Source organism: Balaenoptera acutorostrata, chromosome 1 (genome assembly GCF_949987535.1).
Source record: "Balaenoptera acutorostrata chromosome 1, mBalAcu1.1, whole genome shotgun sequence".
NCBI lineage: Eukaryota > Metazoa > Chordata > Mammalia > Artiodactyla > Balaenopteridae > Balaenoptera > Balaenoptera acutorostrata.
In genome coordinates this window covers 32590019-32616574 of record NC_080064.1, presented here as the reverse complement: position 1 = coordinate 32616574, position 26556 = coordinate 32590019, and the positions used below count along the sequence as shown (strand labels likewise).

Below are 26556 nucleotides of genomic sequence, written 5' to 3'. Positions count from 1 at the left end.
GTCCTTCTCTTGGCATCAGCCCACCAGCTTCTTGCTCAAGGTTGGGCACCCACCTTGAGGGCACCCCACATCCAATGACTGGCTTATTGGGGTATAAATGCCCAGCCCCCTTGCCTCAAGGAGGGACAAATGTGAAGGGCCATCAGCCCAGAGCTCCCCGTGCAGATGGGATGGGCTGGCCCTTTTGTGATTGCGTCACTGTTCAACTGTGCCCACTCCTGCTCCTTCGTTCCCTGCAAGAATACTCTCCACTAAACCTACCCACCCAGCCTGTTGCCCAGGAAGTCTGACCTAAGATATATTTATATGATTTTTGTGTAAGTTATTTACTGCTGTGTGCCTCAGGTTCCTCATCTGTAAAATGGGAGCGATAATAGTTCCTGCCTCCTAGGATGGCTATGAGCATTAAATGACTTACTCTATGTAAAGGGCTGAAACAGTGCCTGGTAAATGCAAAGTAAGTGTTAGCCTTGTTTGATTGTTCATTTGTTTTTAACCTAAGTCCAGCTGGTCAGTGACAAGACCAGAAGTAAAACCCAGTTATTTCCTTTAACTGATGGCTCTGCCCCCTGAGCAGCAGCCATTCCTTCAGAACAGTCTAGGGCTCTGAATACAGGAAGGGTTCTGGGGAAGCCAAAGGCTGCAAGACCCAGGTATGGAGAAGGTTGGATCCTTCAGTCTGAGGTCATTGTTTCACAAACACTCCTGGGAACCTACTGTGTGCTGTTGCCCTCCCTGGTTATCTTGGTGCCCACTCCAAAGCACAAGCCCCAGCCCAAGATCTGCTTATTACAGTGGGAAAGATAGGCCCACAGACAACTCAATGTAAATGATCACAAAGTGGGAGAAATGGCCATTCCCCCACTCAGATATGAGCATGAAGGTTCAGCGCTGCAGAAGACAGACCAAGTCCCTCTCTCATTTGCAAGGGATGAACTAGGCCAGAAGAGGGGGAGGAATGAATGGCCTCCTGGCTGGGGGACAGAGAAGGCTTTGAAGGAGGTGGCACTGTGCTGGACCTTGAAAGAAGGGTAGAACTTAGTCAGAAGCAGGTGAAAGGAGAAGGTGTCCAGGCAGAGGGGAGGCATGGAGGTGAAAAAGCTCTCAGCCTGTTCTTGGAACTCTAGTTCCTCAAGTGAAAATCCACTCACGGCTTCTCCTGCTTGGGATCCTTCTGCGTGTTCCTTCTTGCCAGCCTGGCACTTGGCGTTTGACATTATAGTCCAGTGGAACCCTGCGGTGTTCCCTTGACATGTCCCCAACCTGATGAGGCTGTGGATGGGGAGAAAGAATGTAGACTTTGGAGACAGACACACCTAGACTCTAATCCCACCTTGGGGGCTTCTGGGTGTGGTCTTGTGCAAATCAGTTAACTTCCCTGATCTTCGGTGTTCTCAGCTATAAAATGGGGTGAAGAATGCCTCTTTCACAGGGTTGCTGTGGTTGCCAGCCTCCAGTATAGTTCTCAATGATCCCTGCCTCCTGGTTTTCACACTCTTGTGTCCTCCCACACTGGGCCAGCGCTGGTCTATGTGACCAATAGGATGTGACAATAGGGATGCTGTGTCACTTCCAAGATTAGGTTATAAAAACACTGCAGCTTCCGTCTTGGGCTCTAACCGCCACCCCCCAAGATGACTCATTCTGAGGAAAGGTCATGTCGTGAGAGGTCCACATGGGGAACCTTCTACCCTCAGCCACAAGCGTGAGCTTAGAAGTGGATCTGTTCGTCCCAGTCAAGTCTCCAGAGACCACAGCCCCACCTGACAGCTTGACTGTCACCTCATGAGAGACCCTGAGACAGAGCCACCCAGCTAAGCACCTGGATTCCTGACCCTCAGAAACCATGGGAAATAATAAGTGTTGGTTGTTTTCAGCTGCTATATTTGGGGTAATTTGTTACACAGCAATAGATAACTAACACTGTAAGGTAAACAATAACAAATATGGCCTGCGTAATGTGCCCAGGATGGTGCCTGACATACAGTTCAGTGCTCAAAAAATGGGAGCTGACACATTATTTCCCACCTCCGTGCTTTGCCTCAAATACTTTACTCCATTTCTGCTTGTCAGAATTCTTCCACCACTCTCAACTATGTTTCCTAGAAAAGTGTTCTCTGACCACTCCTCCCTAAGGCACCTCCACGAGCGCCCTCCACCTTGATCATCTGTATTTCTCTTAGGAATGGAGTTGCTTTCTGCCTGTCTGATTTGGGGACACGTCTAGTCCCTTTTTCTCCTACCCACCCCCCGACCCTACTAAGAAACTATGAATAACCTCAGAACGGGGACCAAATCTGACTCTGGGCCTGGATGGGTGACACATAAGCAGGGCCAGCCTCCCGTCTTTTTTTTTATTATTGCTTTTTTTTTTTAATTTGGCCACACCGCACGGCATGTGGGATCTTAGTTCCCTGACCAGGGATGGAACCGACGCCCTCTGCATTGGAAACACAGTCATAACCACTGGACCGCCAGGGAGGTCCCTCCAGCCTCCTCGTCTTTTCAGATCACCCTGTCCCTCCTCTGGGACCCGAGTCCCTGCAGGGCGCTGCCTGGAGGACAGTGGCCTCAGCAGGCCACCTCTCAGGCACCTGTTGATGGAAGAATCTTGTGGAGAGGTGATTCCCCCATACCAGTATCGCCACCCAGAAAGTCCAGGGCCACTCATTTTACATGGGCTCCAAGTCTGCAAAGTTCACATGTCAGGTTAATCCAGGCCCCTAACCTGACACGTGACCCCCAGCAAGTCTCTGCTCCCCTGGGCCTCAGTTTCCCATCTATGCAGGGTTGCCACGAAGGCCTTTGCAGCTCCCACAAAAGAATGTGTCCCCCACCCTCCCTGCGCACTGGTGGGGCTCCTCCAGGGCTGAGGCACAGGGTGGGAGGACACCCACCACTCCTCACGGGCACCCACTCCCCACGGGAGAGAGGGGATGTGTCACCGTGACCACGGCTTTCTGGAAAGCCCCACAGTTCAGGTCTTTCCTGGGTTTGAACTGGAGGAACCGCATCCTTCTTGCTCACATCTCCCTGGATCTATTTTTGGCCTTGGCGGGCTTGATGTGGTGCAGTGGGCAGGTTGTTCCCTTTTAATTTGGGCTGTGAAGCCGGCTGGGGCCTGGACCGGTAATTATGAGCACAGAGCCATTTATGGAAACAGCTCTTGAAAAAGTCAGTAATGAGAACTGGCTAAAAATACCCCCAGAAGTGAAGCGGGGGGCCTGCTCTGGGCAGCGCTGAGATTCCTGGGCGGGAGGAAGCCCTGAAGAGGCAGAAGCGGGAGGTGATGGATTCTGCAGCTCACTCGGGACCCGCACGGGCCACGGAGACCCGGGTGTTTCCTTAGGTCTGGGGTCCCCCTCGGCCTTGTTACCGGCAGGACCAGCCAGACGGGCCCACCCCATCTGCCTCCGGGGCCCCGAGGGAGCCTGTCCTCCACCTCGGGGCCGGGCCGTGAACGGAGGCGAGTCCCACAGTAAAGTGAGAACATGGGTGGCTTGGGTTGGAAACCCTCGGTGATGAGGAAGCCACTCCCAGACCAGCAGGACGCCCAGCCCAGGGGCTGCGCTGCTGGATGCTGAGCCGCTGTCCTGGGGACCAGGAGCCCTTGGGATGAGGGGCCGGGCATCCCCTCTCTGGGCCCCCGGGACACGAGGGGCTGGATGAGCAGACCGCTGAGGCCTCCCGTTTCCACCCCACATTGTTCAGTCTCTGTCCTCAAATTGGTCACCGTCCAGAGGGCAGATGAACCAGCGACGGGGACCCCCGGGACAGGGAAAGGGAGAGACCGGCAGGCTGATGTGTGTGGGGTCAGAGGCGGGCAAGGGGGCTTTCACAGCTGGACCGAGAAGAAAGTAGCCTTTATACTTGGTGGGACGGGGCAACCCTGGAGAGAGCGGCTTCAAGGAGGGACTCCAGGGGGGGGGTGTTTGCACCAGAAGGCCCAGGAGGCCGTGAGGATGGGCAGGGCCAGCCTGTGTGGGTGAGGGGTGGTGACTGGACAGCAGAGCCAAGCGTCAGACCCTCCCATGGACCCTGAGGGGCTGGGGAAGGGTTTGAGGGCAGGAAGGACTGTCAGGTCAGAAGATGCCATTCTCTTAATAGCCACACTGGACTGGAGGAAGGGGGTGTCTTTTGAAGTCTTACTTTTTGGTCAGGAACAAGACAGATTTAGGTTGTGCGGGTGACTCTACATTTTGCTGAGGGCACAAAAATAGCCAAAGCCAATGTAGGTGTTGGGCGGGTGGCATCTGGAGGTCTAGCCTGAGCTGTGGGTGCAGGGCCTCAGACATGGGAAAGCAGAATAAGGGCAACAGACGTGGTGGTGGAGGCCGCCTCCTCCTGTGGGCCCTCCCCTCAACCGTGGGATCCGGAGGTGGTTTATCAGGGGCTGGAGGAGAAGGCCGAGGGTCCAGTTAGCACTCACTGGTGAATCGTGACTGTTTATTGTTCTGGGGGCTGCATTAAGGCGATCCAGAAAGTAAATTAATTTGCTGCTGCTTCTCCAGACAGAAAAGCTGGTTCAGTGATTGAACATTTTGGGCAGCTCTTTATAATTTTGTGGAAAATAAACATGTCAAGGTGCCTATGGAGCCAGACATACCTTTGTCTGCTCCCTGTGCCCAATGAAGTGCATTGTGCCTGTCTTTTCATATCTTTGCCAGTGTGTCTTTGGGAATCTTGTGTCAAAGGATAAATTCATATGTAATTTTGCCAGGGTATTGCAAAAGGATGTTGCCAAATTCCTCTCCATGGCATCCCTACCAGCACCATGTGAGAATATGTACATCTGCGCTTACCTATTTCCTTCTCACAGGCCATACTGAGCACCCAAGGACAAGCCCCCCATCCCTTCCAATCCTCTTGAAACCATCATGTTCTGTATTTTACTTACAATAGAAATGACATCCCCTATTTTATTTGTCTTGTTTGTTTCTATTCTGTCTCCCCTGTTAGACTGTAAACACTGTGAATGCACTGTCTTGTTCTGTCTGTTCACTGCTGTGTTCCCAGTGCTCAGAACAGACTCTTACATACCGTAAGAACTTGATAAATTTGTTTATAAATTGAACTTGATAAATGAATGAATAAATAAATGAATGATGAGTACACTTATTTAGAAAACAATCAGTCAAAATCTCCCCTTCCCCTCCACCCATGGCCTTGGAGTTGCTGACACGGCCTTCAGAGGGTATCTCATCTTGGCTCAAAGCTGGGAGATTGCAAGTCAGGCTCATCCCAAACTCCTGCTGAACAGCCATCCCTCCCAGTCCATTGCCTGACTATTTACAAAGTACTTTCATGGGCTTGTGAGGAAAGCTGGGTGTCTCCTCATTCTCAGTTCACACAGGAGAAGACCAGGCCCAGAGGGGATTTCCATACCTGGTTAGTGCAGGGACAGGCCTGCAGTGAGGCCCTGACCACTGGCCAGAACCCTCCGGGCTGCCCTAAGCTGCCTCTCTGGCTAAAGCAGGCTCAGTCTGCACAGTTAACAAGGGGGAAATAGAGGTGCCAGAAAATGCTTTCCCAGAACACCAGCTTTTGGGAACTCTCTCTCCCAATTCAAAGCCACAGGCACTGAAAAACCTGCAAATCCACAGGTGGCCTCGCCCTCCCCTCCCCACTGACTGTCAGATAAAAGAGTTACTCTCTTTACCCAGTTCCACACTCAGGACATTTCACCAATTTCTGATGAAAATCATTTTCCTAAAAATGTCCCACCTCTAGTGCTTGCTGGGGTGGGCAGTTTCCTGTGCTGGAACTATTGCGGGGGTGGGGTGGGGGTTGGGCATCAATTTCACAAACCCACAGGATGGAAGTTTGGAACTGGGGTCAGCCCAGGTGAACAGGGCTGTCTTGACCGCACGCGGGCCCCCAGCTCAGCAAGGGAGAGAGGCCACAGAGTTTGGTGCCCGCAGGAGCTGGCAGGTTTGTGGTTGTTCCCTCAGTCCTGGATACAACATGAATGAGTCAGCGTCAGGCCTGCAGACAGAGGTTCCCAGTGACCCATCAAGGGTCACCCACTGTGCCTTGGGGGCAGATATACTTAAGAATGCTTTGAGAGGGGTCGGGCTCAGGGCATGGCTGAGTGACCCCTCCTTATTCTCGGGGCCACACCCTGTGACAGCCAACAGCCTGGACCTGTTTCATCCTGCAGATCAGGGATGCTTACACAGCCATGTAACTGAGGTGGTCTCTGCAGTTACCGAATCCACAGAAATTGTCCCTAAAGCTGTGTGTGTGAGTGTGTCTGCAGGGAGGAGGGGACTCGTGTGGTGATTGATAATCATGGCAAGCATCACTCGGCAAAGGTCCAGAACCCTGCCCTCCGTGCCCTGTCTGTATGGGAGGACCCAGATCCTCCTGTGTCACGCTGCCCCTGAAACAGCCTGGCTCGTGGCTGGGCATTTACTGCGGGTCCAGCACCCTGTCAGACAATAGAGGTTCTATTTCCTCTCCTCCCTGGTCAGGGGATGAAACGCCCATCTCCTGCCCAAACATGTGTCCACTGGCCCCGCCCAGCACAGCTGTTTGCCTATCCATCACCGGACCAGGCCTCCACCGCAAGGACAGGAAGTGCTCCCCCATCCGCCTCCACCACCAGCCTGGTGACTTGTGGTCTCTGAGTCCAGTAGCCAGAGAGAGAATTTTTAAAAAGACTCACAGACATGTAATTAAAATCTCAGTGTTGGTTTTGGGGGAAGGCTCTGGGAGGCTCCCACCCCTGCTTTGCGGAAACACAGATTTTTAGTGTTTGAAAGTGACAGGAGGCTAAAGTGAGACGCTCTAAATATACTGTCCTGGGCATTTCCGGGCAGCTGGGGAAATATGGGGTTTATTCTGCTCCTGTGGTCTCTTGCCCAGACTGTTAGAGCAGCCCTGCCACGGGCCTGCCTCGGGTCCCCTCCAGCCTGGGCTTTACCCTCGCCTCCACACATAGCTTCCACTCTACCCTTAAACCACACTCCCTTGCTGCCCAGAGCCCTGACCCCCCACTGGCCAGAGCACAGCCCACGCTCCGAGGCCAGAATTCCAGCTCTCCGCAGTCAGGCCACAGCCAGACTTATGCCCTGAGCCGCACATTGCTGGATGGTGGGCGGCCCCAGCACCCCACACCTGTGCAGGACCTCTGCCTAGAATGTCTTCTCCCCCACCTTATCCACCTACCAAGACTCATTCCCATCCTTCAAGGCCAGTTCAGGTGTCACCTCCTCCAGGAAGCCTGCTCAGATCATGCCATGGGACCCTGCAGCTTCCCCAGCACTTGACCCAGCATCTCCAGGAGCTGTCATACTACCTCGCCTCTTCCTGGTTCTTTCCATGTCTCTCTCCGGCCCCCCTTCCTGCTTCCCCTTGTTCCAAAAAGGGTCCTGCCATCCTTTCAACCCTTTGCTGGGTTTTATGGCTGTTGTTTTCCCTGCCGGTGCTGTCGTTCCTCGGCTTTAGGCCTTTGCTCAGGCTGGACCCTGCCTCTGCAGTGTCCTCCCTTGACATCGTGGCAAATTCACTCTCACCCCTCAAGGCCCAGCTCCAAAGCCCTCTCTCCCCTCAACTCCCATCCACATACTGGCTGACTCCGGGAGCCCCGTCCTGCTCAAGTGCACTCAGCTATGTCCCTGCTGCCACCATGGCCCTTTTCTGCCTTGGGTCTGATGTCCATCTCCCCAGAGGAAGGACCTGTCCTGTGCCTCATCTGTGGGTCCCAGAGCCAGCAGGGTGCTGAGCGGGGCAGGCTGGGTTTGGGGCTTGCGGACCGGACATGGACACTGCCCTTGTGGCACTGCCGTGTGCCAGGCGCCTCACGACACGGCTCCCGGAGCCCTCTCGGCACCCAGGAAGCAGAGCTGGGACAAGCCTGTTCTCGAGGAGGGAGCGGTCCCACCCAGACTGCCCAGGCCCCCAGATCCCACCCGGCCCTGCCCACCCCGGAACCCGGGCTGGAACCACAAGTGACCGCCAGTCCCACTTTGTCTTGCAGTGGAGCGGGACCGCACCCTGGGCCACCAGGAGCCCCAGTGGAAGGAGTTCCGCTTTGACCTGACCCAGATCCCGGCGGGGGAGGCCGTCACGGCCGCGGAGTTCCGGATTTACAAGCTGCCCAGTACCCACCTGCTCAACTGGACCCTCCACGTCAGCATGTTTGAGGTGGTCCTGGAGCAGTCCAACAGGTGCCTGCCCTGCGCCCCACAGGCCCGCTCAAGCCTCTGTCAGAGTGTCCGGCCCAGCCCTGGGTGCCGGGGGGGACATTTCCCAGAGGACAGAAGGGGACCTTCCTGGGCAGCCCACCCTCAGAGAAGAAAGATGGTTGGCCGGAGGCCTCGTGTCACCGTGGGGAGAGGCCCAGCAGCAGTCCTGGATTCAAGTCCCCATCCTACTGTCCTAGCTGTGGGACCATGGACAGGTCACTGAGCTCCTGAGCCTGTTTCCGCACCTGTACACGGGCACAGTAACACCTTTGTACGGTAGATGCAGTGAGAAAAGGCATGTAAGGCACTCAGGTCAGAGCCAGGCGGGGTAGATGCCCCACTAATGGTCCCCCAGGAGGGCACTGGAAACAAAGGCAGCTGTGCCAGCCCTCGGTTAATTGTTCTTTCATGTCCACAGGGAGTCTGACTTGTTCTTTTTGGATCTTCAGACGCTCCGATCTGGGGACGAGGGCTGGCTGGTGTTGGACGTGACAGCAGCCAGTGACCGCTGGCTCTTGAACCGTAACAAGGACCTGGGACTCCGCCTCTATGTGGAAACAGATGATGGTAAGACTCGGGTCAGCAGCGAACCTTCCCCTGGGGGCTCCTCCGAGGAAGCTGCTGGCGGCAGACGCAGCTGGAGCCCGTCACATGGCCCTGGAGGCCTGGCCTTTTCCACCTGTGATGCTGGGGCATACCTCCACCCCTCCGCGGGGCTCAGTGGGCAGAGAGTGAGGTTCCCGCAGTGCGGGACAGCAGGCGACCCCCTACCAGCCGAGAGTCCCTCCTCTCCTTCTGCAGGACCAACAGTTGTGTTGCTCAGAGTGAGTCCATGTTTTCCCTCCCCAAGAAATGGGAGATTCTTTCTACTCTACAGAGCTGCCTTCTGCACCAGGAGTTTCCGTCCTGGGCTGGGCGAGGGGAAGCGCTCACACCCTCAGGCTCTGAGGCAGAGGCCTGGGTGTGAATCTCGGCTCTGCAGCCTTCTAACTCGGTGGCCTTGGCAGGTTACTTACCTTTCTAAGCCTCGGTTTCCTCATCTGTAGAATGAGGATTCACACCTTCATTCCTTTAGCAGGTGTTTGGGGGAGAGCCCCCTGGTGGGCCCAGGGTTGGTGTGTCTGAGGTGCAGCAAGGGGCCACCATGGCTGGAGAACAGGGGGCTAGGCAGCGACTGTGAGGAGGTTGAGAGAAGTGGGCAAAATATTAACTATGAAATAAATGTTATTTTATTTAATAGCAGTGGAGGAGGACAGGATCTGATTCAGCTTTTTATCAAACAACCCTCTGAGACACTCCCCCTCAAGGGGGTATAGCATCTCCCCCTCCTTCAGTGTGGGCTACGCTTAGAGACTTGCTTCCCAAATTATGCCGTGGGCTGGGGCAGTACCTTTGCAGGAGCAACCTGAGCGGCACCCCTCAGCCGGGTGCTCAGGCTCCCATGAGCACGTCATGTAGCTCCCAGACACCCTTGATCTGATGGGATGGGAACAGCACTTCACCTCCGTGGTCTTTGTCCCCAAAACCCAGAACCCCAGTCTCACCATGAGAAAAACATCAGACAACCTGAAACTAAAGGACATTCTACAGAATACCTGACAAGTACTTCTCAAAACTGTCAAGGTCATCAAAAAACACGGGAGGTCTGAGAAACTGTAACAGCCCAGAGGTGCCTAAGGAGTTGTGATGACTATATGCCAACGTGGGACCCTGGGTGAGATCCTGGAAAAAAGACACTGGAGAAAACTAATGAAATCTGAGTAGATCGTGATGTTTAGTAAATAATAAGATACCAATATTGGTTGATTAGTTGTGACAAATGTGGATCCAGGACAGTACGTGCTGGGGACACAGGTGCGGGAACCGCTGACGTGGAGGTGGATCTGGGGGCGGGGTGACGGGAGTAGCGCGCCTGGGAGGAAGGGTGACGATGGAGAGGAAGGACATGGCGCCCAGGCTTCCCTGGAGGGACGTCGCCTCGGGGCCTCCGTGCGCCAGTCCCCGGGTCCCTCCAGTCCCGCCTGACGGTCCAGACCGGTCCCGCCTCTCGCCTTCGCGGCCCGGGAAGCTCGGCGCCTCGCGCCCTCGGAGCGCGGAGACGGAGAGGGGCGGCGGGGAACCAGCCGGGCGGGCGCGTCACCGCCAGGGGCCCCCTGCCCTGTGACGCGAGGGCGGGGCGCGCACGGCCGCCGCCTGTCCCAGCTGGGCCCGGAGCCGGAACCCCAGCCGGAGCGGAGCGGACGATGGCAGCCCTGCGGCTCCTGGAGTCTGCGCTCGGGCGCCGGATCCCCGCCGGCCGCTCGGTGCCCGCACTGGCGACGGGCGGTGTGTGCGGCTTCGCCAGCAGCGCCCGCGCGCGTGCCAAGTCCTACGCGGACCCCGTGGAGGCCGTGAGAGACATCTCGGACGGCGCGAGGATCATGGTCCGGGGCTTCGGCCTCTGCGCGATCCCGGAGAACCTGATAGGGGCGCTGCTCAAGACCCGCGTGAAGGACTTGACCGTGGTCAGCAGCAACGTGGGGGAGGGGAACTTAGGGCTCGGCCTTTTCCTGGGGACCAAGCAGATCACCCGCATCGTCTGCTCGTACCTGGGGGAGAACTCGCTCTGCGAGCACCAGTACCTGGCGGGCGAGCTGGAGTTGGAGATCGCGCCCCAGGGCACCCTGGCCGAGCGCATCCGCGCAGGGGGTGCCGGCGTGCCCGCCTTCCACACCCCCACGGCCTACGGGACCCTGGCCCAGGAGGGAGGCGCACCCAGCAAGTACTTAGAGGACGGCCACATCGCCATCCTGAGTCAGCCCAGGGAGGTGAGGGAGTTCCACGGACAGCACTACCTTCTGGAGCACGCCGTCACGGCCGATTTTGCTTTGGTGAAAGGGTGGAAGGCCGACCGGGCAGGAAACGCCATCTTCAGGGCCAGCGCCAGGAACCTCAACGTGCGCATGTGCAAAGCTGCGAGAACCTCAGTGGTGGAGACTGAAGAAATTGTGGACCTGGGGTCGTTTGCCCCAGAGGACATCCATGTTCCTAACATTTACTTAGATCGAGGAATACAGGGAGAAAAATATGAGAAAAGAAATGAGCACATAATGATCTGGAAAGAGGATGATGAAATATGCAAGTCTGCAGATAGTATAAGGACACGGATCATCAAGGGGGCAGCTCTTGAATTTGAGGACGGCCTGTATGCCAATTTGGGCATAGGAATCCCTCTTCTGGCCACCAACTACATCAGCCCCAGTATAACCGTTCATCTTCACAGTGAAAATGGAATCTTGGGCTTGGGTCTGTTTCCGCTGAAAGAGGAGGTGGATGCAGATCTCAACAATGTGGGCAAGCAAACAGTCACCCTTCTTCCTGGGGGCTGTTTTTTCTCCAGCGATGAATCATTTGCCATGATTCGAGGCAGACACATTGACCTAACCTTGCTGGGAGCCATGCAGGTTTCCAAACACAGTGACCTGGCTAACTGGATGATACCCGGCAAGAAGGTGAAAGGAATGGGGGGTACGATGGATCTGGTGTCCAGTACCAAGACCAGAGTGGTGGTCACCATGGAGCACTGCACCAAGGCTAATGAACCCAAAATTTTGGAGATATGCACCATGCCGCTGAATGGAAAGCAGTGTGTGGACTGAATCATCACCGAGAAGGCCGTGTTTGACATGCACAAGAAGAGAGGACTGGGCTTCCCTGGTGGTGCAGTGGTTAAGAATACACCTGCCAATGCAGGGGACACGGGTTCGAGCCCTGGTCTGGGAAGATCCCACATGCCACGGAGCAACTGGGCCCATGAGCCACAACTGCTGAGCCTGCACTCTAGAGCCCGCGAGCCACAACTACTGAGCCCGCGTGCCACAACGAAGAATAGCCCCCACTCACCGCAACTAGAGAAAAGCCCACCCCAACGTAGCCATAAATAAATAAATAAATAAATTTGAAAAAAAAAAGAAAAAAAAGAGAGGACTGACCCTGATCGAGCTCTGGGGTGGCCTGATGGTGGAGGACATCAAAAAGAGCACGAGGGGCCACAGTCCTCGCGGAGAGTTGCCGCGGTTTCCTGCTTCAACAGTGCTTGGACGGAACCCGGCGCTCGTCCCCCCTCCGGCAGGCTGCTCAGAGCCAACCCTCGCCACCACCTGACAGCGCTCTCCGATCGCCCCAAAGTCCCCGCTGCCGTTACAGCGCCGCGCAGCCACCGCCTCACCTCAGCCGCTCGCCATGACGACCGCGTCCCCTTCGCAGGTGCGCCAGAACTACCACCAGGACTCGGAGGCCGCCATCAATCGCCAGATCAACCTGGAGCTCTACGCCTCCTACGTCTACCTGTCCATGTCGTACTATTTCGACCGCGATGACGTGGCATTGAAGAACTTTGCCAAATACTTTCTTCACCAATCTCATGAGGAGAGGGAACATGCTGAGAAACTGATGAAGCTGCAGAACCAGCGGGGTGGCCGAATCTTCCTGCAGGATATCAAGAAACCAGACCGTGATGACTGGGAGAATGGGCTGAATGCAATGGAATGTGCGCTACACTTGGAAAAAAGTGTGAATCAGTCACTACTGGAACTGCACAAATTGGCCACTGAGAAAAATGACCCCCATTTGTGTGACTTCATTGAGACTCATTACCTGAATGAGCAGGTGAAATCCATTAAAGAATTGGGTGACCACGTAACCAATTTGCGCACGATGGGGGCCCCCGAATCCGGCATGGCACATTATCTCTTTGACAAGCACACCCTGGGGAATAGTGATAATGAAAGCTAAGCCTTAGGCTGGCTTCCCATAGCCACAGGAGTGACTTCCCTGGTCACCAAGGCAGTGCATGCATGTTTGGGTTACCTTTACCTTTTCTGTAAGTTGTACCAAAACATCTACAAGTCCTTTCCTTAGTATCATTCCTTCAAATAAAGTAATTTGGTACCCAAAAAAAAAAAAAAAAAAAAAAAGAGCACGAGGAGCACCTTTGCCATCTCCCCGAATCTCAGACCCATGCAACAGGTCGAAACCTAGCCAGAAAGTGAACCTTGGTCCCAGACCGTGTGCTTCTCCCTTTAACCTCCTGGATTGCATCCTGAGAAAGCCGCAATCACATTTCTACATTTCACCAGCATCTGGCCGGCTTTCTCCTGCCGTCCCAGACTGGCTGCCACTGGATAGGCTTTGTTCTCTCAAGAGGGACATGCCTTTAATTAAAAACAAAAGGAAAACAGAGGCATTGACCTTATATGTCCTGTGAGTTCTGAGAAAGCTCTGCTCCAATCACCCTCCTCCCTATCTGTGATATTTACATTAAATTGTATGCAGCTTGAGATGATCCCATGGGAAAGGTTTCACTGAAGTGCCTGCTCTTGTGAATGAATCATGAAATGTAGGGAAAAGTGATGGGGGAGGAACAACTCCACCCAGAGTCTGCGGAAGGCACCGTTTTAGTGTACTGGAACAATGAAAACATACACACATAAATGTGAATTTGTAACCAGGAGAAACGCTGTCTAAATGAAAGATTTTTTCCTTTGGCCCTATTGACCTTCCTTCTGGGGCCTTTCATTTTGTCGCTAAGTTTTGTTTCCTTGTAGCCTCACCTCCTCTGCCTCTCACATTTCTCCTCCTCTTAGCTAAATAGATGTCTCTAGAAGGGAAGCAAGACCGTCTAGGCGGCCAGTAAACTGGTAATAGGGGCAACTGAAGCGGGAGAGACTGTTTGGTGCCGACGTTCCACCAGGAAGTCTTCTCTGTGAATAAACAGCTCACCTGTGTGTGGCCAAAGGCTGCGGCTTAGGATGGGAGGAGTTCTAGAAACCCGAGCGATGGACATAGATGGGTTTTCTCTTCTTAAATCATAGCGTTCCTGTGTCGTCCAGATCAGACACTTAGACCCTTCTTCTCTGTTACGGAGCCTAAACCAGCCTCTTGTTCATACTCCCTTGAAACTCATGAGGGGCAGTGAGGTACTTCATCCTGAATCCACAGTCTCACAAACTAAACAGAAAAAAATGAGTTTCCGTTTGCATGTGTGTGTGCGTGCGTGTGTGCGTGTGTAGGTTTCAAACCCAGGCCTGCCGTGGAGCCCACGTTTTCTCAATGCGACTCTAGGGCTGCACAAAATGGATGGGAGCTCATAGGTAAGAACAGGAAGCTCCAGCTAGTCAAGGAAGGCCTTTCAGAGAGGTCTCCCTGAAGCCTCACCCTGACGGGAGGCCCGGATCCTGGAGTGGAGAGACAGTGTACCTGAGGGGACAGCCACAGAGTGTCAGGGGACCGTGACCAGGCGGGCAGTGGATGGACGTCATTGAGTGGACTGTGCAGCACCTTCTGGGGCTTCTGGGGAGGAGGACCTGATCTGCTCTGCATGGTGGGAGATGTCCTACAGCAGCAGCCTGGGACAGGCAGAGGTTCTAGAAGCAGACGAGTTACAGGGCTGTTAAACAGTAGAAAGAAGGAAAAGCACTGAGTTCCTACTTCTCATGTGGTGAGGAAATACCCTGTGGGACAAAAGCACACCTGGTCACAGCTGGATCCCCTCCAAGGATTTCAGCCAGGCGTCCTGATTGTCCTTCAACGTGGCACTAGGGTCACATCCATGACCGCAGGCTGAGGTGGGGCAGGGGCTGCAGGGAAGGGGCAGGTGGCACCCAGAGCAGAAAGAGGCCTTGGGGAGAGATGGGAGCAATCTTGGCCTGGCCCAGGGGGAGGGGGCATGAATCCGCAGGGATGGGATAGGTCAGGGGAGCTGCCAAGACATCCGGGCCCTGATGGGGTGGTCTCAGAAATGGGGGGAGGCTGGAGGTGTCGGGGGCCTTCCTGGCCCAGAGGAGCAACATCTTCATCTGGACCTGCGTGCAGGGGGAGGCCACAGTGTGGCCCCCATCTCGAGGTGTGGCCACACATCCCACGTCTCTCACAAAGGGGACAGCATGCCTGCCAGCACCCTCACAGGTCAGGTCTAGAGGCAGGGACCCTGGGCCTCAGAGGTTCCTGAAGTTCCTGCCTCTGCTTTCTGGAAAGGGTCCTGCCAGAGCCAGGCAGCCTGGGGGCCAGCACCTGGACAGCCGGGGCCTGCCCTGTGACCCAATCTCTCTGCGCCCAGGAGACCCCAACACGATCCTTGACCAGACAGTTGCACAAAGAAAAGCCTACAGTGAACACGGCCTCGGGAGCACCGAGGGTCCCCCTGGCCTCTCCGTGGACCGGGCTCTCCAGGGAGGGACTCACAGGACAGGGCAGCTGCACACACAGGCCCGGAGGGCTGCCGGGCCAAGGCCGCCCCACGCGCCCACCAGGTGTGGGGCTCCGCTCCAGTGCCGCGTGGACGACAGCCGCCCCCCTGCCCCCGTCGCTCCACGGCCTCCTCCTGGTGCGCTCACGGGCCTTTCCCTCTGTGGCGGGGCTGCTGTGTGTCTTGTGGCTCTGCGTCCTCACGGGCCTGCTGCTCTTCCTCGTGACCCTAACCTGTCATGACCCAAACTCCCCGAACGGCTTCTCCCTGGGCCCCTTCCAGTGTCAGCTCCTGTCTCAGCAGGGTCATCCCTGAGTGGCACCTCTGATGGGCCCAGTGCATGTTTGTGGCAGGTGATGTCATAGGTCAAAGGTTAGTCTCTGGTCGATTAGTTGTTCAGTCAACTCTGGCGCATGGACTCAGGGCTAAAGCACAGCTGTGTAAGGGCCGGCGATGTCCTTGACCTGTAATGTGCAGTGGAGGATCATGAGACCCACTAATAGAACACATATGTTTATGTATGTGCACATGTGTACTCTAGCTATATAAGTGCACACGTGTGTGTACGCATACATATATGTGCATGTGTGTATATGCCTGTGCATCACTGTTGCAACATTGGGGTGAAATGTATATGGAAGTGGGATGTTCCGCCCAGTGTTATAAGAAACATTAACAGTGAGCTTGTAGTCATCCCCTGTTGTTTAGTCTGAGAAAATTCCACAGGGAAAGGAAATAAAGAGGTTCTATCACATTCTCATCTTTATGATGAAAGCGAGGAAATAACTTAAATGTCTAAAGATGAACTAATATCTAAATATGCAGATGTATCTACTCAAAGGAATTTTATACATTTGAAATGTTCATAGTTGAGACTTAACAACTGAGAAAATGTTTATGTGGAAAAATTGGGAAATATACAGACTTCTTTCTTACGCCCACAATTTAAATTAACATATGAAAATATCACAGAAAAATGAAAATGGTGTGTTGTAGCAGGGGAGGGGTTTTATGGGTGATATTTTTTCTAAGTTTCTTTACAGTTGTTGTTATATATCACTTTGACAATTAAAAAACAAGAGGTCATTGGAACTACAAAGAGGTACAGGAGGATAGTTTTATCGGTGGAAGTGACTTCCAGGGATAACCAGTGTGTTTTTCCGGCGTCCTCAGGCTTTAAGCAGCTGCCGGTAAAATCCCAGTTTTACAAGCATCACTACTCCTAGGCTGAGGCCCCAGTCACGTCTCTGCCCACAGCCTTTTCTCTCTTTCTTCCTTTTCAAACCACAAACCCGCTGGTTAAGAACTTAAATGGATAAGAAGGGCTCTGGAATTAGATGCAGGTGTTTGAACGTGGACTTGGGGTAAATGTCTCTGTCTGCGGAGCCTCGGGTCTCGTTTGGGGGCATCGGGACGGTGAGTGGCCTGCTCTTGGGCGGTACTCAGCAGAGCAAGCACTGAGTCCTGGCAGCCGCTCCCACAAACCAGGTGTTGTAAATCCTACACTGATCCCCAGAAAGGATGGGGTGGAAGGTAGAACTCGGGCCTCGGAGCCCCGAGATGGGTGGGAACCCTGGTTCTGAGAGTGTCCGGTAGTGGTGCTCTGAGCCGTCACCGAGGGGCTCTGATGTTTCTCAGGGAAATGATGGGTCTGGCGTCACCATGAAGACTGGTTGAGATCATCACGTGAACTGACTGAAAGCTGTAAAGCACTGTCACCACTGGCAGTGCCCTGGACCATCACTAATCCCAAGTCTGTGCTCACGAGGACCCTCCCCCTCCCCTGCAGACCTGCCCGCTGGGGGCTGGGGCTGGACTTGGGACTCGGGTCTTCAGAGGAGGAAACCGAGGCCCAGTGGGTCCCCTGCAGCCTCAGGCTCCGTGCTCCTGGCCCGCCCACAGAGAGGTCCCTGCTGTGTCCCCGTGCAGGGCCCCACCCTCGAGTGACCGCCCTCTCTGCTCTCTCCGTCTCAGGGCGCAGTGTGGATCCTGGCCTGGCCGGTCTGCTGGGGCAACAGGCACCGCGCTCCAAACAGCCTTTCGTGGTCACCTTTTTCAGGGCGAGCCCCGGCCCCGTCCGAGCCCCTCGGGCGGTGAGGCCCCTGAAGAGGAGGCTGCCGAAAAGAACCAACGAGCTGCCGCCCCCAAACAAACTGCCGGGGATCTTCGGTGAGGTTGGGGACCAGGTGGTGGGGACAGAACCCTCGTGGCCTCAGTGGGGTCAGGCTGATGGTCAGTCACCCAGCCACCTTTCCTGACACCACTTTACCCCTGCACCCTGGGGACCAGCCACTGCACGGTCTCCAGGGCTCTGAGCATCTGCCCTCGCTGCCCCTGCCGCCCTGAAGTCCCTTCCTGCCCGCCCTGGCTCACCAGGCCCCACCCCCACCCCACCCCCATCAAAATCAGATGCCCCTGGTGGCCCTCGGTGCTGCCCCGGGCGCCCTGCAGGATCCAAGCGTTTGTGTGAAGGTGTCCCCACCAGACCAAGCCCCTTGGGACCAGAGCCCCCTGGCGCCCTCCTTTCCTTCACAGGGAGCCAGGCTTTGCTTGGCCTCATTGGGAGCCACTTGTCCTGTGGAATGGGCGTGGCTGGAGAGGCGGATGAGGTCAGGGGTGTCTTCGGAGGAAAGGAGGAGGGGCTGCTTGACGGCAGAGGGTCCCCGGGCTGTTTATTGGACCATCGGGAGTTACAGGCTGAAAGTCAGGGGAGGCTGGGCTGAGCGTGGGGTGACTGTGACCACGGGGAATCATCTGGAGCCATCGAAGGTTCTTGACCTGGGTCACGGCGCCAGCAGAGCTGCAGAGATGGGCTTTATGAGACCAAATGGGTTAGTTTCCCATCATTCATTTACTCAACAAATGAGCCCATCAGGGCGTCCCCCGCCCCAGGAGCTCCCCGTGGTAGGTGCACAGAGCAGGACCCTCAGAAAAGACCTTGCCCCTTCTGTCCCCCGCAGACGACGTCCACGGCTCCCACGGCCGACAGGTGTGCCGTCGGCATGAGCTCTATGTCAGCTTCCAGGACCTTGGCTGGCTGGTAATTCCTGACTCTCCTTCTTTCCTAAATGACAGTCCCCACCTTGAAGATGGCAAGTGTATGTCCAAGAGGAGGTAGAATCATGGGGGATTTGGATTTTCTTGGTTTATTTTCCTCTGTGTTTTTCCAAGCTCTCTAAAGGGAGAATGTGTTGCTTTTGTAGTGAAAAGTGCTTTTTTGTGAAAACCATGAAAATGGAGACTGTCTGAATCCTTAGCCATAAAATGTCAGAGCTGCAGCAGGAAAACTGAGGCCAGGGTGGGCAGTGCCTCTGGCCTCTGCTGTGACTGGGGGTGGGCTGGGGAGGACGAAGCTGAGCGCTGATGGCGCATGAAGGGGACGGAGATCGTGCCCAGCCCTGTCTGCTGAGGGTCTTCGGGTGGATGTCAGGCCTCTGGGGGAAACTGCCCTGGGAGGGGCCCGAGGGTGGGGTGATGGGCCCTGAGGCTGAGGGAGGGTAAGGGGCAGCCCTGAGTTGTGCTGTGACAGGTGCTGGACTGGGGGGCTCGGGAGGGGCACATGGATGGCACTCACCTTCTCCCATTACCTGCCCCCAGGACTGGGTCATCGCCCCCCAAGGCTACTCAGCCTATTACTGTGAAGGGGAGTGCTCCTTCCCACTGGACTCCTGCATGAACGCCACCAACCACGCCATCCTGCAGTCCCTGGTCAGTACCCCGTCCCTCTGCCTGGACGCCCAGGGGAGGGGTTTGCGGAGAAGAGGGGCGCGTGCAGCCAGCAGGTGATGGCAGGACTGCTGTGTCAGGGAGCTTTCTCCACATGGAAACCTTTCTGTGTGCATGTGCAGTGAAATCCCACAGCTGTGCAGCAACTGGTCCCCGTGTGGGCCACCCCCAACCCGTGCACCTGAACACACGTGCACTAGACTCTTGCTGATCGGTGTGCACACGTACACACGTACACGTGGGGGACTTTCACGTCCATGCGGTGGGTACCAGACTTATAAAGGCCTGCCGGCTGGTGGTCAGAGGCACAGCCTGTGCATGATAGGCGGGCATCCCACACGGCTACTTGTGCCCTCGGAACACACACGTGCACCATGTTCACTGGCGCGTTTGGCCTCCTGTGTGTCACACATGCCCTCAGGGTCGGGGTGGGGGGTGACACACGTGTGGGTTCTGCCCCCTCTTCCTGTGCAGGAGTCACCAGGTACCCCGTGCCCTTCTGGTTTCCCCTCCTGTTCCTTTCCCGTTGGCTTTTTTCTGGGTCCCTCTCGGCTCTTTGTGTCTCTACAGGCTTTTGATGCCCCGCTGTCTGGGGTAACTTTAAATGCTGAAAAAGTTTCTAATAGGAACACTGTTGCTGCTGCTTATTGCTAAGTGCTTTAAATGTTTTTTTGTGCTGAGGCTTCTTTCTAGAACATTGACCTGGACACCCTAGTTACAGGTTGTTCAAGGTGATGCCCTAGAGCAAATGAGTTAAGAAGGCAGCATGGACCCCAGGATAATGCCTCCTTTCCCAATGGTCACATGGGATTTGCTGGACCCCTGGGGAGCTGCCTTCCTTGAAGAAGGTCAGGGGTGATGGAGCCTGTCCTGGCAGCAGGCTGCTCAGAGCTGGGGCTCCTGGGGTAAGGCTGGGCTCTGGGGACCGGGGGCCAGGCTGCCGGACAGGGCCCCGCATGAGACGGCTTCGCCCAGGTCCTGCTCAGCGGCCTCCGTGAGGCCTGGGAGGTCCCGGTGGATGGAAGCAGGTTCCCTTTTCTCTCCAGCCCCTGACAGGCTGGGGAGCTGCCGTCCGGGCCCTTCCACGTGGGGCCCCGATGAAGAGTCCAGGGTGAACGGCAGCTCATCCTGCCAAGTCTCCAGTTAAATATTTTTGTAGAGGCTGCAAGAGCTCACTCAGTCGGGCTGCCTTTAGGGGTAGAGCTGTTTGGAGGAGGGTAGCGGGATCCCCGTGTCAGATCCCAGTCGTGCCGCGGCCTCGGCCTCAGCCATGGAACTGGGCAGGTGACTCGGTCCCTGTGCCCTCAGTGGTCATCTGCCCAGAACAATCCCTGCCTAGAAATTGTTAGGAGGGGTGGAGGTGCTTTGAGAAACAACAGTGTCGGACACCCCAAGGGTGAGCCTAGAAGTCTGGCCACTAGCAGGTGTAACACGCACCTTCACCGGCTCCCAGTCTGGAGGGGGAGACGGACCAGAAACAGCTCATGCGGACAAGACACGATCAGGGACGTTGCAGAAGCGCAGGGAGGAGAGGGGAGCAGAGGGGACCCCGGGGGCGGCGCTGCAGGGGCGCAGGCAGGACCTGGCACACGTGCCGGGGACCAGCAAGGTCAGGGTCGTCCTGTCTGAGGGGAGGGGCTGTGACAGGAGCCACAGGTGCCCAGGCTGGGCCTGAGGGCAGCGGCGGGGTGGCCAAGGGGGGCGGGGCCGGGGCAGAGTTCGCGCCAGCACCTGCTGGGCTGCGGGGCGAGATGGAGCCGAGGAGGCGCGAGCGGCTGGAGCCCGGGCGGCAGGAGCTGGGGGCTGGGACGGGGTCCCCGCGGCTCTCACGCGTCTGCCTGCCGCCCCCTCCCCGCCAGGTGCACCTGATGAAGCCTGACGCGGTCCCCAAGGCGTGCTGCGCGCCCACCAAGCTGAGCGCCACCTCCGTGCTCTACTACGACAGCAGCAACAACGTCATCCTGCGCAAGCACCGCAACATGGTGGTCCGCGCCTGCGGCTGCCACTGAGGCCCCGCCCCGCCTGCTGCGCCGCCCCTCCCGGGTCAGCTCAACCCTCCGCAGGGGGCACCCCCAACGCCCTCACAGCTCAGGCAAGGCGGCAGCCAGGGCGCCCCTCTGCTGCCCACATCCTGCCAGGGGCTGGTCCTCCCCAGGCCCCTCTGCCCCGCCCCCGCCCGGCGCCTGAGGCGGTGGTGGAAATCTGGCCTGGTGGTCTGCGTCCGCAGCAGGGTCCTACCCCAGCCCCCTCCCCAGAGGCACGGGCTGACCGTTTTTTGCGGCTGGCAGAGTCCTGTCTGAGGACCTGCCCTTGTCCACTGCTGGCCCAGCTGTGGGCGGATGTGGGACGAACTCAGAGGCACCTGGAGCCCAGGATGGCCACCCCAGGCCCTTCACCGTCCACGAAGGGGTCTGGGGATGTGTAGACAGGTCCTGGTCCATCTCCAGTTGCCTGCCCTTCCCAGGTGCAAAAGTGGGCATTTCTGGGCACTTCTGTTAGAGTGTGGAGTTGCCCTCGGTGTGCTATATTTGTGGATCTGAATTACCAAACCGCTGGCCACAAGGAGGCATGTGGGTCACCTCCAGAAAGAGCTAAATGAACAGCATGATTTAGGGCCAAGGCCGATGGCATTCATCTTGCCTGTCTTCCTCCCTTGAACTGCCTCTGCTGTCTGGGGAAGACGTGCACTTTAGGGAAACAAAAAATCTTGGGGGCTTTATTGACCCCATCTGGTCACCATGTTGAACCATCAGGAGTTCAGCTCTGTGGAAGTTTTTTTGCTGAGCCAAGTACGGTGGATACGGCGGGTGGCCCAGGATGACAATGCCCAGAACGGGTGACATAGTTTCCCGTAACCTTCTGCACGGCAGTCATCAATAATCAACCTTGATATTTTTTCTTTCAAATCTGGATAGAATTTCAAAATGACCAGCACAGAACTCCAGGTGGCCACCACCAACAGATTAGAGTTGGCATGTGGAGTGAAAACTACCTGCCATCTCCTGCTAAGGAGCGATCCACTGCCCCCAGTGCTCTGGGACACTGGGCAGCCTGGGGCCAGGCGTGGAGCGAGGGCAAGGCTTGTTAGCACCTGCCCCCGTCCAGAAGCTGTCAAAAACAGACTGGTCACCCAAGTCTGCGTCACCCTGTGTGCCCAGGAGCCCTGTCCTGTTTCTTGGGGCCTGTGAGCCAAAGAAAAGGCCCCCGTCCCAGGGGAGTGACAGACAGCAATTAAGCTGAGCTGGGTGGGGAGGTTCCCGGAAACCACTGCTCCCCTTGGAGCGGCCGCCGGCAGTTGGAGTGTTTATTTGATTTCTGACTTGGTAAGCCTGTAATTTACCTGGTGGAGCAGACTGCGTCCAGCTGCCCGAACCCTGAAATACTGTGTCATTAAAAGCAGAGCCTGGGCCCGCCCCAACCCACGGGCACAGCCCAGGACGTGCAGCCCTGGAATTCACTCTGCGCCCCAAGGAGGGGCTCCGGGAGTGCAGGTCTGGCAGCAGGGGTGGAGGCTGGGGCCTTGCTGCAGGACAGCAGCCCCTCCGCCTGGACCTGGGAGGGCCTTGGGAGCCAGTGCACAGGAAGAGACCCTCCCCATGGACACAGGAGACTGGAAAGGGGTGAGCTCCCCATCAGTGTAGGGATCTAAGCTCTGGCCTACATGTTAGGGGACATGACTTGGTGGCTTCCTCCTCTGGGTCTATTTCCCATCTGTAACATGAAGCATGGACTTTTTGATCTGAAAAGGCCCTTCAGCCAGGGAATCTGTCTGCCAACCCTGTCTCACACTGAGCCCAGAGGCAGCTTGCTAACCCTGAACACGGAGCTCAGGTGGCCATCACGAATCAGAGCTTCCACATAACATGGAACCTGTTTGTTATTCTAGTACTTACCTACCAGTTCTCTTCCCAACATGGAGGATTGTCTCTTAGGTAAATATAAATCTTAAATTAGCAGCTTATTTTGAGAACTAACATTTTTCACTTGAAAATTTTTACTTGTAATTTTCTGAATTTTAATTTTTTTTTTATTGCGAAAGTGGAAAAATCAAAACATGTTAGCTCACCAGCTACAAATTACCAAAAAAAAATGGTAGTCTTAATGGTAGTTTCATCAATGACTACCATTAAAATGGAAGAATTGACAACTAATTTTTTATTTTTTATTTTTTTTGACAATTTTTTAATTTGGTATTTTTAGGCCCAGCCGATGATTAGCTTGGTCGGGTACACCAGGAATGTCTGTCATATTATCCAAAGGTTGGTAGATGTGGAGTACACCTCACCTACCAATCAAGCTGTGCACAGGAGGAGTGGAGTTACAATCCTTTTTCAAGCAGAACAACTGAAAAACAGTAAGTTATTGCTTATGTACCTGGCCATCAGACTTCCAGCAACTTTTGCCATCCAGTTACCAAATGAAATCAAATAGGAAAAGCCCTGAGGAGTGGAACAGTTGTGAATGGACACGAAGCCCATGTATGTTATCCCGAGAGTTATGTTTGCTTAGCCAAGCAATGCAGCTGCAGTACTCTTGCTCAGGGCCTGGCTTGTTTACCTGGCCAGACTAGAATAAATAAGGGTGGTCAATTCAGACCCACTGACAGCAATAAGAAATCAGTGACAGTTGATAGGCAGGGAGGACACATAGGAAAAAAGGCTAAGGTGAAATGCACAACAGTTTTGGTGTTTGCAGTGCAATCCCGGCCTCAAGACCAAGTCATCATAATGTGAGGTTCACTGTCTTCAAACTAAGATAGGGTAGTAACATGTTCTGGAAAAATCCCTAAGAAATAGGAAAAAAGGCAGCACAGCAAGAGTACAGATTTTTGGAGCCAAATGGATTTGAATCCTGGTTCTTCTTCCTCTGTAGAGCAGGATACTGGCTTTCCTTCCAAGCTATTTAAAAAGATCATATATGGACACAAACATTTAGGACAACATCTGGCATATAAATGCTTAACAACTGGTACCCGTTGGTATTATTACAAATGAATTTGCTAGTTTTGAGCCCCTTCCGTGCTTGTCCACTAAACCTTTTCTCCTCCCAGAATGTATTCTGTGGTGTTTTATTTCAGAGCTGTGCTTTTCCCACCACAATCCTTTTGAGGGCAGGACTTGTGTTCTCACCTGCTTTAAAGGCCTGGGACAAATGCCCGGTTATGCCGGCAGTGGCCAGGGCTGTGACACTGTGCTCTGTGTTTCCAGAGACACGGGGATCCCAGTGGCCTGCTGAGGGCACTCAGCACCACCAGGTGCCCTTTTGGCAGTTTAAACAGGGGTTGTCCATCCCAAGTGTTATTCCTTATGGGGAGGCCTTTTGTGAGCACTTGACCCACTTTTTAAAAAAATGTGCTTTTCATTTATTACAAAAGTAATGCAGTTTTGGAGAAAAGTTTGGAAAAAAACAAAAAATAACACAATTCAAATCACTATAATCCTCCAAGTCAGATAAACATGCTAGAAATATTTTGTTGAATTTATTTCTAGGCTTTTTTCTTAGAATACATATAAAACATAGATGTTTACATATTACAGATAGGTATTTGTACAAAATTGGGATCATACTGTATTATATAAACTGCTTTAGATGTGCTTTTCCCACTTTATTATATGGTGTAATTTTCCCCGTTAATAAATATTTTTTGAAAATATGGCTGTCTAGTTTTCCATCACCTGAACTCCGTAAGACTCAGTTTTCACCACTAAAAAGTAGGTCCCACAACCTCTTTCTTGTGCTGGCAGCATCTGGAGCAGACACGCTGTGAGGAAGTCCAGCAGTCAGGACTGCTCCCGGGGCTACACCCCCGGGTCTGTTCCTCCATGCAGCCGTCACAGGGCCTGCACAGATGGGGCCCGGCCCTGGAGGAGCTAGTGAGGGGATGCATGAGCAAAGCCAAGCCCCGTGTTCTCAGTCCTGGTGCTGGAGCAACAGAGCAATGGAAACGAGGACGGGGAGGCCAGGCAGTCCCAGGAAGGCAGCTTTGACCTTCAGCCTGCAGCAAAGGCCCCACAGCGCCCTGGGTCCACTTCCCACAGGCCAGAGCCCTCCTGAGCAACAGAGGGTCAGTGCTGTGCTGTGACTGGTTGAGCGAGGTGGCTAGGCCACTGCTCCCCAGACTCTGGGCTCCCCGTCCTGCCTGGCAGAGTAGGGCCCAGACCAACCATGGAGACCATGACTGTCTCCCCACAGGCCTGGGGTTGTCCTGCTGTAGACTGAGGCTAGAGCTCAGGAAACACCCCAGGACTCCATTACAACTGATGGGGAGATGGCCACGCTTCCGACTCCAGCTCTGCCACGTCATCCTGGGTGACCTGAACAGTCATGTCACCTGAGCCTTGGTTGACCTCTGCACAAGGTTCTGGTGTGGAAACAGTGAGTTAACACCTGTGGACACCCAGAGGGGCACTGGGAAGGCCACTGTAGCTCCAAACCCACTGAGCTTCCCAAGCTGCTGGCTGGTCTCAACCTCCCTAGGCTATCAGGAGTCGGTCCTCTCTTGGAGGGCTGGCTGTACTAAGCTCCTCATACATATCCTTTCTTGGCTCTTATAAAAGCCCTGAAGTCACTGCCATCACCCTGCTTCACTAAAGCCTGCCCTAACGCTGTGGGCAGTCAGGCAGACTGACCTGTGACGGCCACAGTCTGCACTCAGAGGGGGCGCCTGGGCCTTGAGGTGGGGGGTCTCTTTCGGCAGCTCCATAAGGATCAGGGGTCACTGTGGTACATCTGAGGCCCGAGCAGACAGAAACCTGGTCAACTGCAGCAAAGGGGGCTCAGCTGAGGGCCAGGAGTCCACTCGGCACATGGGAGCCAGAGGTAGAGCCAGAGTGCCATCGTCTCTCAGCAGGAGCTCTCCTGGGGCCACCAGGGCCAGGGGACAACAGGCCACACTCCTGCCTTGTCCAGATTTCTACTCAACATGTAAAAGCCCAGCCGGGTAGACTCTGAATGGTCTGAGTAACCCACCCCACAGGGAGGTATCTAGTGGCTACAGGGCTCAGTCTCTGCTCAGTGCCTTCAGTAGGTCAGGATTTCTTTAAAGGCACTTGGCTGACCAGTCCATGGAGGGGGAGCGGAGAGAAGCCAGCCTGACTTGAGCTCCAGGAAGTGGCTGCACACAGGGACCAGACTGTGAGCTCGGCATGGGTGAGACCACTTGTCTCATCAGTGGTCAGCAAACTTTCTGCAAAGGTTCAGATAGTAAATATTTTAGGCTTTGGGACGGTGTTGGTTAATTTTGTGTCTATAGCTAGGCCATGGTATCAACTTTTTAGCCAAACACCAGTCTGGATGTTGCTGTGAAGGTATTTTTCAGATGTGATTGACATTTACATCAGTAGACTTGGAGTAAAGCAGATGACCGCCTCATAACGTGGGTGGTCCTCATCCAATGAATTGAAGGCCTTAAGACAG

The 26556-nt window shown here is 55.0% G+C and overlaps 3 protein-coding genes across 3 annotated transcripts in view; all 3 read left to right on the top strand.

Annotated features, from left to right (window-relative positions):
* The window catches only part of LOC103008528 (bone morphogenetic protein 8B), a 28620-nt gene extending 7340 nt beyond the window's left edge, over positions 1-21280 (top strand). Inside the window, exons 2-7 of the mRNA XM_057551457.1 lie at positions 7982-8171; positions 8608-8756; positions 17389-17583; positions 18375-18454; positions 19012-19122; positions 21000-21280. Coding sequence (XP_057407440.1) covers positions 7982-8171; positions 8608-8756; positions 17389-17583; positions 18375-18454; positions 19012-19122; positions 21000-21149 — 875 coding nt within the window. The 3' untranslated portion in view covers positions 21150-21280. The remainder of the gene's footprint in view (positions 1-7981; positions 8172-8607; positions 8757-17388; positions 17584-18374; positions 18455-19011; positions 19123-20999) is intronic.
* Positions 10433-12332, top strand: LOC103019509 (succinyl-CoA:3-ketoacid coenzyme A transferase 2, mitochondrial). The gene is given in 2 exon segments (XM_057551450.1): positions 10433-11885; positions 12154-12332. Coding segments are annotated over 2 exon segments (1632 nt in total).
* On the top strand, positions 12363-13078 carry LOC114236183 (ferritin heavy chain). The gene has a single exon (XM_057551482.1). It carries the CDS (start codon positions 12411-12413, stop codon positions 12960-12962), a length of 552 nt encoding a protein of 183 aa, XP_057407465.1. The 5' UTR covers positions 12363-12410; the 3' UTR covers positions 12963-13078.
* Positions 21281-26556: the final 5276 nt, after the last annotated feature.